We start from the raw sequence: 14,696 nt of genomic DNA, 5'->3' as shown, positions 1-14,696 counted from the left end.
ACATGATTTGGAAATAATAGTCGCAGGGGTCACCAAATAGAGAAGCAGCATGCGTACCTTCAAATGTACATACATTTTTCGTGGTATGCAGATTTTTGCTTTTTTTTTTCGTATTAGCACTGTGCTGCCAGTTTTTGTGTTGCAGTACATTACTTTTTTTTTAATTTAGATGAACTCTTCAAAATGCCATCCACCAGAGCTGTTCCCCTCCCAAGCGCTAGGGGTCGCTTTTAGTTTTGATCTCATGTTCTTCCGTTTCCCGTCTCTCTGTAACCCCCCCATCTACGCTGCTGGTCTCGCTCGTCTCTGTGTCCGTAGACCGTTGTGTCCGTTCCTGTAGTGGAAGCAGCGGGGAAAGCGGTGACTGAGGTGAGTCACGACGGAGCAGCGGTCACACCGGGCACGTGCCGGGGCATTGCAGCCTGTATAGGCATTGTCGGCGTGTACGCGCTCCTGGGCAGAATGTATGTATGGAGACAATGCATGGGGTCTGGGCTGTGCACACAAGTACTGCGGCTGCAGCGAGCAATGCGGGAAACAGAGTTCAATAGAGGGTAAATCAGCGCAGCGTAGAGACACGAAGGGATAAACACAATGATACAATGGATGTCTTCCATATTGAATCACCATAGTAGGCTGGCGTGACCTGCTGGGATTTGTGGTTCTACAACTGCTGGAGAGCCACAGGTTAGCCAAACCAGCTGTACATAATCCTTTCTGTTATTTTATTTACCCACATATCTTTATCATCAGGGTCTATTATATTATATCACAAACTTTGTTTCTTTTTGTTGGGAATTACTTGCCTTGTCCTTTGGGGCTGATATATTATTGGCTGAATTAAGCAACATTTCCTATAGGCGCATATCGGGGGTGATTCAATTGTTTGTGATCCCGTAGCGCCTGTCTAAGGTGGCCGGGAGCCAATTCAGATTGTTTTGGGCGACCAATTCCGAGGTTGCACTTATCGCGGGTTTCTGCTGGCTTACTCAGGAGGGGTAAGCACAAGGGCTTTGGGGTTGGGTGTGAGTCCCTGGTGCACCTTAACTGCAGCTCACCCAACATTTAAGATGGGAGAAGACGCTTAACGCAGCCAGTCCTGTGCATATAGAGAGACTGCGACTGTCGCGTCCAGTATAAGGCTTGTCATGCATATAATATATAGCTCCCTTCACTTTAGTTGGGAGTTACAGGAAACAATTGAATCGCCTACATTGCGTCAATAAGATATCCTCTTCCAGGAAGGGGTGTATGTATTAAAAATCTGTTGTAGGGAAATCCCGTGCCTGCGGAGAGGAAAAAGTAAAATGATCATGTAAAGCTGCTGCGGTTGTGTGATCATTAGTGGGGAGGGGTCCAAGAGATCCTTCTCCGAAAAAATTTGCAATGTTGCAGCCTGTAGGCTACAATGGGTAACACCATTCTTTCCAGAGCTGCTTATATTGGGTAGCTCAGAGCTTATTATATTGGGTAGTTTTGCAGTACCCATAGAAAATTGATACCTGATATATTTGTGATACCCAAGGTACTCCTTTTTTTTTTTTTTTTTTTTTTTTTAAATCTTGAAATCTGTTGGGATTTAGCAGTTTGATACACATTAATAGTGCTACACATTGGCATTAGTCCAGCCTGATTGGAGAGGTTCTTGATTGGCTATGTCCAGTCACATAGCAATGTTGGCCTGCGGCCAGTGGGAAGTGAGTGTAGAAAAGAGAACATATGCAAATTTTGTGTGAACTACGTAGTGGGAAGGTACATGACTAGAGTAGCTTATAGAGGTTGTGTGGGTGGTTCTGGAATTTTTAAGTTGCTTGTAGAGGTGAGTTTTCAGGGAACACTTGAAGGTTTGGAGAGTAGGGGGTATATTTACTTACCTTTGGGTTTGGGTCTATTTTAAAACTGACTGGTAACAATGTCAGGTTGCAGTAAAAAAAAACACAGCATTTATTATGCATCACCTATTTGTATGATCTCCCAAAAAAAAAAGAAAAAAAACTATTCACAGGCAGATTTCTCACCCCTTTTCTGCTGAAATCATACGGCAAGGCTGCTTTGTTAACTTAAAATGTTAAAATGGTTAAAAGCAGAAAAAAAAATGTAGAGTCCCTCCCCAAATCCATAAGTAGCCCCTCGGGTATCTGAGCCAAGGCTGATATGGGAGAATAGGGGGAAACCGGTGTTGGGTTTCCCCCTATTTTCCTGTTACCAGCACCAGGCTGAACCAGCTGGCACTATAGCAGGGGGATACACTGCTTGGGGTCACCCTGCTATAATGGCAACCAGCCCCATACTGGTCAGCCCAGCGTTGCAAAAATTTGGGTCCGCCTCCACAAGGACAAGCAGCCCTCGGCACTTCTCCGCACCTTCTGGGCTGTGGATGCAGAGGTAATTGGTAAGTAATTGTTTTTACAGGTGGACTACAGGACCCAGAAAGCCTTCCCCGGCATGATGGCACTAGTCGAAGCATAAGTGCCAGCATGCCCAGGTATTAAGGGCCCACTGGCACCTGTAGTCCGCCTGTTAAATAAACAAAAAAAGCATACACACACCGAGTATTGTAGTTCTTTGTTAAAGAAACACATTGCCACACCGCCCTTGTTCATCAATTTATTACTTACAAACTGAATAGATCATGTACTCTTCGGTCCATACAGTATCCTGACATTCGGCAAAACAAAAAAAACATTGCTAAAGCTCTTTACAGAGCCTTGTTGCCAAATGACAGGATTTTAGTCAGTGTAAATGGATCAACCCGGGTCCAGTGACTCGGGGATCCGTCCCAGCGAGCTTGCAGTGGTGAGCACAGGTCGTTCCCGTGTCACCCTGCAATGTAAACTGTGTGAACCAGGTCATGATGACCCGGGTCGCGCCGCATGCCGCCCATTGTCCGGCTTCAGGGGCGCTTAGAGATGACATCTCCAAGCGTCCACTGCTGGGCCGACCAGAACGGAGCAGCGCACCCCACCCGCCCTCCCTGCCTTTGGACTGCTGTGGAGTAAGGTAAGAGGGTTGCGGAGGGGGAGGGAGGGGAAGAAGCGCTGCTCACCTGCGCTGGAGAGCCGGATTAGTGCTGACCCAGGTCCGGTGTGAATGGAGCTGCCCGGGTCGGTGCCGCAGTGTAAAAGGGTGTCTTTCCCAGGTTGGAAACGTGTTAAAATTTCGGGTCAGACCCGGGACTTTGGTGTAAAAGCGGTATTAGTTGTAGCCATTAATGTGAGCAGGTAATGTGTGTGGGTGAGAAATGCAGATCTTACACAGAGCGGTTCAGTTGAGCTGGGAGATATTTCTCATTCCCCAGGGGACACTGGAAAAGTGAAGAGATTTATGTTGGTGTAGTGTGGTTTATGCTTTGTATGTTAGAAATGTATTTGATATTGCATTTATTAAGATACAGGCAGCCAATGACGAGCTTAGCGGCAGCATAAAGTTTTGCGAGAAAGATCCCTCTAGCTGCTGCATTTTAAATAGATTGTAGGAGTGAATGTCTGTTTAGGAGAAGACCAATAAAAAGGCTATTGCAATAGTCAATGCGGGAGATAATGAGTGCATGAAGTGAAGTTTTTGCAGGGCTTTGTGTGAGGTGTATGTTGTGGAAATATTTCTTAAGGCACACATCCACTAGCCGATTTTTATGAGCGATTGAACGATAACATTATCATTCACTCCCTCATGAATCGTACATGAATCGGCCACATTAATGTCAGCGATGCGCGCTCCCGCTGGTCGTTTACGACATCAATCATCGGCTGAACAAACTGATGATAACGTCGGGTTGAGCATATTAGGGGATGATGGATGTGCCTACACAGAACGGCTGCTTATTCAGTGTAGGCACTGCACAGACTGTCATACGACTGCATGATTACAATGTCGTAATCGTGCTGTAGTTTTTTGGTCTGCAAGTGGATGTGTGCCATTAGATCAGGCGTTAAACTATCAATTAACATGGTTTTCTATTATATATATTTTGATATTTAGTATTCTTAGTGCTTAGAGTGTGCATCACCCCCCTTTTTTTTTCTGCATTAGACCAGTCCTTAATTACCACCAACAGGTCATGTTTTGTGGATTTCTTTAATCATGCACGTGTGAGTTAATGTATTTTGTTGGGTCAGTAATTTTCCCACCTGCTTCCACAGACAGAAATTCTCAAAACATGACCTGTTGGGAACCACTGTCTAATGTTGGATACACACTAGGTGATATATCCTTCGTACAGTCGACGAATGGTATATTTTTCAGTCTATTTTGCAGTACATAACGGGTGGCCGATTGGCAAGTGTGTATGCACAAGGTCGTTTGTGCATAACCTTGTCAAATCTTTAGATCTGTTGGCAGGTTGGCCGTTCTAACTATTTGGCATTTAGGTGTGTACTCATTAGATGTATATATCACGATTTGGAATCATTGAATGTGGGGAACAAAAACATGGCTCTGAGTCATGGATAACACTTTGGCTGCATGCTTGAGGAGTAGGGTTGATTGTAGTGTTTTCATCAGATATAGAGATATCATGAAGGTTTCTTCAGTTGACTGGTGAGAATATTAGCACAGTTATTGAGAGATTAAGTTAGCAAGAGTACTTGGCAGAAAGACAGTCAGTTACATGGGCCATTACAGGGGGAGAGGATACGTAAACTTGGGTATCATCCAATTCGAGATGATAGTGGAATCCACATGAGCTTAGTTTTCCAAGAGACGTACAGGTAGAGAGGGGTAGATTTTATTGGACTAAAGGTGCCCACACACATACCGATGTACTCACGATCCGCCGATGTGTTCAATTTCCCTTAAAACTCTCCCCGGCAGCTCTGAACATGATGTGCATACGATATGCTGTCCAATCTTCATCCGATCTCCTGCAGCCAGAGGTTTTAACAGTGCATTTGTGTCTAGATTGCCAGATCTGCCGTACTGCACGGCAGATCTGAAGATGCGATGTGCGACCTGCGGGGGCGCGCATCGTGATCGTGAGTGGGGACTCTCGATTTGGGCATTTTTTACCCGATCTGTCGTTGCAATGTGTCGGAATTGGCCAGATCGGGAAAAAAATCGCTATGTGTGTGGGCACCTTAATGCTTGTAGTAAATGAACCTGAGAGGAGGTGGGTCCAGAGAAGGGAATACTGAAGGTGCTATTTGTTAACCCAGCGTCATTGTGGTGGAAAGTTGTTACACGGACGTTGAGGTGGGTCATTATGACCTAGGTATATTTTATGCCTTATTTTGAAAATGTATATTTGGAATAATGAACTATTGAATGAAGTATTTTGATAAAATAAAGTAATAGAGAAGAAACTTTTTTTTAATTTCTACAAAGTCTTAAAAAAAAAAATCAACAAAATTGCCAACTTTTAATCTAAAATTAAACATTTTTCGTTGACTTAAGTATGAGATCTTTGAAAATGAAAACAATACAAAAATAAATAAATTGTTACACCGACATTGAGGTTGGGTCATAATAACCTTTTTTTGGTGTTTGCGCCCATCTAGTTGTCTACGCTGATGCCAGATGACTGAGTCGTATCGAGTGGGTTGGGAGGGGTCTTAACTCCAGGTATTGAGAAGTAACTAACTAAAAAGGTACACATAATATGAAACGCTCCGGGTCATTAAGACGCCTGGTTAAGAAGGATGAGAACCAAGAAAGGACAGTCTCCTGTAGACCTAGGGAGTGTAACGTCTGTATGAAAAGAGATGGACAGTCTCTTTAACCACTTGCCTGGCATGGTCGTATCAGATACGACCATACCAGACTGGGCTTTACCTGACATGGTCGTGTCTGTTACGACCAGTCAGAAATACCCACTGGGCGGCTGCGGGAAGCTAATCATCCCGCAGCCGCCTATATCAGAGGGATCTCCTGGTCCCTCTCCACCCGGGGCTTCCTCTAGAACTTGTCCCGATCACTGCTGGCCACAGTGATCGGGCACCCAGCATCAACCCCCTTCCAGCGTGGTTGGCTTTCATTGTAGCAGCAGTCACGGCTCCTGTAGCCGCGGCTGCTGTGGAGTCCCGATCACTGTGGCCATCAGTGATCGGGATGCTGGCATCACCCCCCGCGGCGGCAAGGCAGCCGTTACCTCAATTTCTGTAACCACCTGCGGCTCCTGGAAGCCAGTCGCGGTGCTGCTGTGACCAGGAGACTCCGGCCGGCGGCATCCCCCTCTCCACGCGGCCGCAAGGGCTCCTCCACAGAAAGCACCAGCCGCGGCTCCTGGAAGCCCGCCACGGCTGCTTTGTCCACCCGTCAGCACCCTCACCTCCCCCATTTGGCTGCTTTCTCGCAGGCAGCTATTTCCTCCTGGTCGGGGGCAGCCACACCTCCTCCTCATTCCTTCCAGCCAGGAGCAGCTCCGCCTCATCTGCCTCCCTTGTGACCGATCACTGCTGGCCACAGTGATCGGGCTTTAAAGAAACATTGTGAATAAATATATAATATACACACACACACTACCAGTCAAAAGTTTGGGCACACCTTCTCATTCAATGGTTTTTGTTTATTTAAATTATTTTCAACATAGTAGATTAATACTGAAAATATCAAAACTATGAAAGAACACATACAGAATTATGTTGTAAACAAAAAAGTGTTCAACAAATCAAAATATGTTTTATATTTTAGATTCCTCAAAGTAGCCCCCTTTTGCTTGGATGACAGCTTTGCACTCTCTTGGCATTCTCTCAATCAGCTTCATGAGGTAGTCTCCTGGAATGGATTTCCAACAGTCTTGAAGGAGTTCCCAGAGGTGCTGAGCACTTGTTGGCTGCTTTTCCTTCACTCTGCGGTCCAACGCATCCCAAACGAGCTCAATTGGGTTTAGGTCGGGTGATTGTGGAGGCCGGGTCATCTGACGCAGCACTCCATAACTTTCCTTCTTGGTTAAGTAGCCCTTTCATAGCCTGGAGATGTGTTTGGGGTCATTGTCTTGTTGAAAAACAAATTATGGTCCCAGTAAGAGCAAACCAGATGGGATGGCATGGCGCTGCAAAATGCTGTGGTAGCCATGCTGGTTAAGTGTGCCTTGAATTTTGAATAAATCACCAACAGTGTCCCCAGCAAAGCACCATCACACCTCCTCCTCCATGCTTCACAGTGGGAACCACACATACAGAAACCATCCGCTCACCTTTCTCTGCGTCTCGAAAAGACACGGCGGTTGGAACCAAAAATCTCAAATTTGGACTCATCAGACCAAAGTACAGATTTCCACTGGTCTAATGTCCATTCCTTGTGTTTCTTGGTCCAAAAAATGATCTTCTTATTGTTCATCCTCAGTAGTGGTTTCTTCGCAGCAATATGACCATGAAGGCCTGATTCACGCAGTCTCCTCTGAACAGTTGATGTTTTCTGCTATTTGAACTCTGAAGACTGTGGTCTCTAATCTGAGGTGCTGTTAAGTAGCGGTTTCAGAGGCTGGTACCTCTGCTGCAGAGGATAAGTTCAATAGAGTTAACTCTTGCTTTTGCTTTCCTGGGGCAGTCCTTATGAGAGCCAGTTTCATCATAGCGTTTGATGGTTTTTGCAACTGCACTTGAGGATACATTCAAAGTTCTTGAAATTTTCCGTATCGACTGACCTTCATGTCTTAAAGTAATGATGGACTGTCTTTTCTCTTTACTGAGTTGAGTGGTTGGTGCCATAATATGGATTACAACAGTAGTCAAATAGTGGTGTCCAATGTGTACTAATCCTACCTCTGCACAACACAACTGATGGTCTCAAACACATTAATGGAGCGTACACACGGTCAGACTTGTCAGACTTGTCAGACTTGTCAGACTTGTCAGACTTGTCAGACTTGTCAGACTTGTCAGACTTGTCAGACTTGTCAGACTTGTCAGACTTGTCAGACTTGTCAGACTTGTCAGACTTGTCAGATGAACGATTTTACCAAAGTTTTGAACGATTTGAACGATTTTTGACTGCATTAAAATGAATGGAATCGTCCAAGTCTCACTGCAAACCCATCAGATGTCAGATATCGTTATCTGACTAACGGGAACGCGCATCGTTGATCGTCCATCGTTCAGGCATGTCAGATATGAACGATTTTCCTTCAGGTATGAACGATTGAACGATTTTTAAATCGTTATCGTTCATGTCTGAAGGAAAAATCTGATCGTGTGTATGCACCTTTAGAAGGGAAGTAATTCCACAGATTGACTCTTGACAAGGCACACCTGTTAATTCAAAACCATTCCAGGAGACTACCTCATGAAGCTGATTGAGAGAATGCCAAGAGTGTGTAAAAGCTCTCATCAAAGCAAAAGGGGGCTACTTTGAGGAATCTAAAATATGAAACATATTTTGATTTGTTTAACACTTTTGTTTACAACATAATTCTGTATGTGTTCTTTCATAGTTTTGATGTCTTCAGTATTAATCTACTATGTTGAAAATAATTTAAATAAACAAAAACCATTGAATGAGAAGGTGTGTCCAAACTTTTGACTGGTACTGTGTGTAATTATGTGTGTGTGTATAATATATATATATATATATATATATATATATATACACACACATACATATACACACATACCCAGTATATCTATATATAAATACTGTGTGTATATATAGATATGTATACTTACAGTATGTGTGTATGTGAATGATTTTATAGATATATATATACACACACACGGGATGGCCACTGACCATCGATGTTTTGCAAACAATCGATGTTCTGAAAACAAACAAGTGGTTTTGCCCTGCTGACAGGCACCGATGCTGCACATCGATGGCCCCAACCGATGTTAAGGCAACATCGATTTCTGCTGTCTCATATAATCAATGAACGTTTTTATTGATGGTTTCCACGTTGACCATTGATGGTACACCTGTCAATAGCTACCATTACAATATACCATAAAAATTGCTATTGTGATGGTATACTGTGTTAAAAAAACATTTTTTTTATAAAATCGCTTTGGATAAGTTTTAAAAAAGATGTTCTTGACCTAATTTAATCATAAAAGATACAGACAATTTCTGAGTGGTGTTTGGAAAAATAATTTGTCAGTTAATTGATTAAAGTATTTACCCATATGCGGTAGTACTGTACGAATTGGGTTTATATGTCAGAGCAATGCCTGTATAAGCATAGAGGTAAGGGCTATAAACCTATAATTGCAGTGTTGCTTTTACTGTGTATGTGTCTGTATGATTGTTTCTCTGAAGAAATGGATATACATATGTTTGCATATTTTCTGTCTGGTTCTTCAGGCACTTCAGTTCCCCTTATCATTCAATACAGCTGGTGTTTCAGAGCCTTGGCTCTGTGTCTATGGCAGTAATGCAATGAGCTTCTATGCTACATCTTTATGGGGCTGCAAATTCAAAAACAATCTAGGCTGCCATCGCAAGCATTCCAATGCTATTGCAACAGCATATCGCAGGCCTCTAATTGAACTGACCCTAGAAGCTTTCTGAGGATTCCACATCCATTGGTTCCTGGGTTACAGGCCCCTGCTGTACACACACGTGGTGCTATAAACCATAGATTGTAAGCTTATGAGCAGGGCCCTCTTACCTTTGTCTGTTACTACCCAGTTTTGTTCTATTAATGTTGTTTCCAATTGTAAAGCGCAACGGAATATGCTGCGCTATATAATAAACTGATAACTAAACCGTTGCTATTTTCAGTGTAACTGAATGTATTTACGCTGAAAACAGCAAGGTTTGAATGCCTGTGTAACCTCAGGTGATTGGCGTTCATGCCATTGACATCAATTGGTTTAACTTGCATTAAACAGATCAAAAGGGTAAACATTGAAAAACCGCACAGCTGTTGCAACACATGAATTGGTGTAGGGTCTTTGGAAATGATTGTTTCTGTTTTTAGAAGTCACAAACTATGATTTTCATTTGTTTAAGCTACTTGAAAAAGTTAGCAAATTTCATACATTATTGTGCTGCCCTTGGTTGGTATCACACAGCACTCTCACTCCATGCTTAGAAGTGACGTATCCAATCCCTCCAAACTGAATTCATTCCCTTCTGTGGAATTATGCTTCATTGGGTTTACAAACACTGGCAGAAGTCTGTCCAACATGCTTAATAAAGATGATTTCCAGTAGAAATATAAATGATATTTGAACAGGCCCTGTTACACTGTGCTTCCTAAACACTCATTATGACAGCATGGTACTTTTCCAGCTGCAATAAAATGCTAGAGAAATTTATGCATGAACACTTCTGAAGCTTAAGAGTGTCTGCACTGCTACATAATAAAACACTATCAGTGGTTGTAGCTGCCTGGCACATTCTATTGTAGATAAACAGTAGGCTTTGTGGGACCAGACTAACTTTTCACAATCACTTACATTTCAATCGTATTTAACATACTCCTGGTTTTCCACCAGGATCAACTAAAAAGTTAATTGAAGTATCATCAACTGGAGAATATATATATTCCTTGCTGGAAGTGAACAGATGAGCATCGGGGGCAGCAGTTGATAATTTTACAGAGTAACAACAGTTCTTGGATTTATTATTAATGTGTATATGCATTTATATGCTGCATTTCTTCCCAAAGGATTACTTCCTCCCACTCCCGTGCAGCTCCCTACCACTGGACCTCTCTCCCTCCCCCTAAAAGACTCAACACCTCTCTACAAAACTTCAGTTGGGCTTTCAAGAGCCACTTCTTTATCAAAGCCTTCCAGCTCTCATCCAATCCCACTGCTCCATGCTCCTCCCTCACTACCTCTCCCCTGTGTCACCCCTGTCTATCTGCCACTCCCTTTTAGATTATAGGCTCTCACGTGCATGGCTGTTTTCCCTCACGTTCTTTTTTTTCTTCCCTTTTGGGTCCCCTACATCAGCAATTTCGGATCACCACATGCTGGGGTCGGGGCATCGTTGAAATCCAACATGTTGGATTTCCCTGATTTACTGATCCTAACCAAAATATGATCGGAATCTGCAAATTGGGGATTTTTATCATGAAGAATTTCCCTGCTTCCCCTACGGATCGGCAATCATTGATGGCCACCGATCTGCGTTTCTGATCAACAATTTCGGTCGGATTGGGGAAATGGCTGCCTGATGTATGGGGCCCTTAACTTATACCATCATCTACTTCCTAAAAACTGCATTTACCTTGTCAGTCAGAATTCAATCCCTGTGGTGCTGACACTTCCTTCTCTCCCAGTGTGCTAATAGGTGATGCGGCAGCAGTTGCTCCAATCACACATTTCTTTGAGACACAGAGCTACCCCCAGCTATGACTTATTTTAATAGCATTCAGTGCATGGGCCTCCCGTGAAAGTTGGTCCATTAATATTTCTGAGACTTACTCATATACAAATGTAAGCAGTTCTATCTCCATGTTCTGTACTTGTCCCATAGCAAAATCTAAACTTTTAAGTCAGTTTTAAGCCGGGTACACATTAGACGGTGTACCCAGCACGGAATCGCCGGCATGCAGTAAGTGCATATATACTTGTCGATGCTCGGTCCGCTGCTGCTAGTGACCTGTGGGAGCATGCAAATCATGGGTACACACTACGACGTACCCGATATCGTATAGTGTGTACACAGCATTGTTTCAGAGAGACCTGCTTATTTCCATTGCTCATAGCGACAACCACAATAAACACAAGCTTCTTAATTAGACTGAGCTAAATGTAATAGCCTCCGAGTTTCAGACGCTGCAGACTCGCATAAATCCCCACAGCGTCGGAAACTCGGAGGCTATTACATTTAGCCCTATATCTGAAAAGCAGATGTATTGTAAATAGCCACAAGGAAAATAAACACATGCCTGAAAGACATTTTTTTTTTTTTATCAGTGGAGTTTAAAGTTATTCCATTATTTATTATTGCATTATTTATTGGGAGCCGAATTTAAATTACATGTGAAAAGCACACAAAAATAGAGTACATTAATATTATACATTCTGTTCCATTGACATAGCATCAAAACGGCGATGGTACCTTACGCACCCAAAGTGCTTTCAGAATGACAAAAAACAATCCCTTTGCAGGGTGTGACAACAATAATGGAATATAGGTGTGGAAAGATGGGGCAAGAGGCTGGGTTACAGTAAATGAAGTTCAAGTATATCCGTTATTAACCAGTGAATCGTCAGGAAAGCTTTGGGTTTTGATACTGTATTATCTTTGATTTATATGGCGCTACAAGTGTTCCGTAGCACCTTACAAAGTAGACAAAGTGAACAAGCAACCAGTGACTTACAGTAAAATGCAGGACAAGGACAAGGTTTATATAGAGTGCTGCTTTAGTGATCATAACGCTTAAGTAAGCAACAGGGCATAATCTACCAGGCGTTAAGTGCCCGACCGAGGAGTAGATGAATGTATAACTAAAGAGAAGCACAAGAGGTAGAGGGCCCTTCTCATGAAAGCTTACATTCTATAGGGGCGGGGCAGACAAACATGCTGATACGGATGGGAAAGACAGGGAGGAAAGAGCATGTAGCAGCAGGTTAGGATGAGAGCTGGAAGGCTTTGATGAAGTATTGGGTCTTAAGAGCCGTTTGAAGATTTGTAGAGAGTCCAATGGGGGGGGGGGGGGGGGGGAGAGATTTCCAGAGGTAAGGAGCAGCACTGGCAAAATCTTGGAGGAGGGAGTGAGGGGAAGTAATCAGTTGGCATGAGAGGCAGCGTGCATATGTTGAGCAAAGAGGGCGGACGGGAGTGTGAATTGAGATAATGACAGATGTAAATGGGAGAGGAATGGGTGAGGCCTTTGTAAGCGAAGGCAAGAACCTTGAATTGGGTTCTGAAAGGGAAGGGGAGACAGTGGAGGGCTTGTAGGAGAGGGGAGGTAGATGTAGAACGTTTGGAGAGGAAGATGAGCTGAGCAGCAGCAATGAGAACAGATTGGATTGGAGATGGGTGGGAGTCAGGTAGGCGAGATAGGAGGAGGTAAAGGCCCCTACACACTACACAATATCTTTAACGATTGGCCGATTCTGACATCTCGGAACGACAAAACGTTAAAATATGTGGGGTCGTCGGCCTCATTGTCTGATCTTATGTGCAGCATGTAAGGTCAGTCGATGCGGCTGACTATCTCATGCAGCGCTATGGGGGGGGGTGCCAGGATGTCGGGCACCAGGTCGCCCAGTGTGTATGGACCGCCCGATATGTTGGCCCATCGGCAGTCGGGTCCTGTGTCGTATTGCTGGGTACACACATCATTTTGTGTGTACCCATTTTAACAGTAGTTAAATCTGAAGATGAACAGTGAGTGGATGAGGGTTTTAGTAGCATCCTGGGTGAGAATGGGTCTGATCTTGGAAATATTGCAAGAGGTGCTGATTGTTTGGTTTGAAGGAGAGGGAGGAGTCCAGGATAACTCCAAGACAGCGCACTTTGGGGCTAGAGAAGATATTGTGCCGTCTGCATAAATAACTTTGAGTGACCGAGGTCACAGATAGTGCAGGTTCTCCTGTTGAGCTGCAATATGTATGTTTGCCGATGGGCATATACACAATACAAGTATGGGTGCAGAGTTGCAGTTTGTATCCTAGATGGAGGGATATTTGTTTCCTGGGCAAGCTTATTCCTAGTGCACTTTCCAGCATCTAATTATTGTGGGTCTAGGAGTGTGCAGCTGTGGGGAATCCTATAATGTATTTGGATAACTTATTGATTTGTCTCAAAGATTTTTATTTGACTCTCTTCAGGTGCTTTAACATGTCGTCTTGGGTGAAAGTAACAAAGGGCCAGCCACAGAAACCAGTTGCTGGCAAAAAGTAAGTTTTATACATTTGCAAATATTATTAGTATGCCAAATTTTTGTGTAGTTTTTTTGCCCTTTTTCTTTTCTGGCCACTTTTTGTTCAAATAACACTATTTGTCGTGTTAAAAGTAAATGAATAAATGTACTAGCCTTAGTTTTTAGCTTATATTACCTGTCCGTCTGTCTGTACACATTTGTATACTTGCTTGACCATAATCATTTAAAAAAAAACTGTTGTATACTAGAAAATGTATAAGAATGAATAAAGGTATGAGATGCGTAGATTCGAGGGTTAGATCATATACTGTATACAGTAGACTGTCATCGGGCGGGGGATGCTGCTATAACACACAGAATTCCTGTATGGCCACACTTCATTACATCTATCCTGAGATACACTGAGGAATACATCTATTGCATTGTGTAAGGCATTTAGTTTAAAAATTGTTTTGTGAAAGAATTAAAACATGTTCTGTAGTCTTAGTTTTCATTTATTATCTAATTGGAGGTTATTTCATTGGAAATATTGTACAATAGACAGGTTTCTGCTGATTTATGTATTACAGTTTCACAAAATGTATGTAATAGTACATAGGTGATCGTCTTTTTCCACCTCAGTTCTATTCACTTGTTTTCCACATGATGTGTAAGTAGCATAGTTATGACCTAGGTCAGGGGTCTTCAACCTTTAAAGCAGTGTGGGCCACATTAAAAAAATTTGATGAAGTCGAGGTTCACTAAGCTATACTGCGGTATTTAGACTCTGCCTCCTCCTCACGCAATTTTGACCTGTAACTTCCCCCCTCTGCAGTGCCCCTTATACAGTGCCCCCAGTAGTGGTCCCCCTTATACAGTGCCCCCAGTAGTGGTCCCCCTTATACAGTGCCCCCAGTAGTGGTCCCCCTTATTCAGTGCCCCCAGTAGTGGTCCCCCTCATGCAGGCCCCCCTTATGCGGTGCCCCCAGTAGTGGCCCCCCCG

General features: G+C 43.3%; 1 protein-coding gene across 3 annotated transcripts in view; it reads left to right on the top strand.

Annotated features, from left to right (window-relative positions):
* Positions 1-226: 226 nt before the first annotated feature.
* Positions 227-14,696, top strand: part of LOC148524669 (uncharacterized) — a 60,146-nt gene continuing 45,676 nt past the window's right edge. The window contains exons 1-2 of one of the 3 annotated variants that reach the window (XM_088471883.1): positions 227-369; positions 13,662-13,730. In XM_088471883.1, coding sequence (XP_088328009.1) covers positions 13,672-13,730 — 59 coding nt within the window. In that variant the 5' untranslated portion in view covers positions 227-369; positions 13,662-13,671. Of the gene's footprint in view, positions 370-442; positions 465-666; positions 688-13,661; positions 13,731-14,696 lie in introns of those variants that run through there. The other 2 variants (XM_088471882.1, XM_088471884.1) reach the window with 2 other exon arrangements.

This window comes from Taudactylus pleione, unplaced genomic scaffold, assembly GCF_031769625.1.
Source record: "Taudactylus pleione unplaced genomic scaffold, aTauple2 ptg000117l, whole genome shotgun sequence".
NCBI classification, from domain to species: domain Eukaryota; kingdom Metazoa; phylum Chordata; class Amphibia; order Anura; family Myobatrachidae; genus Taudactylus; species Taudactylus pleione.
Note: the sequence above shows the minus strand (reverse complement) of the source record. Positions and strands in the feature narration are given on the sequence as shown.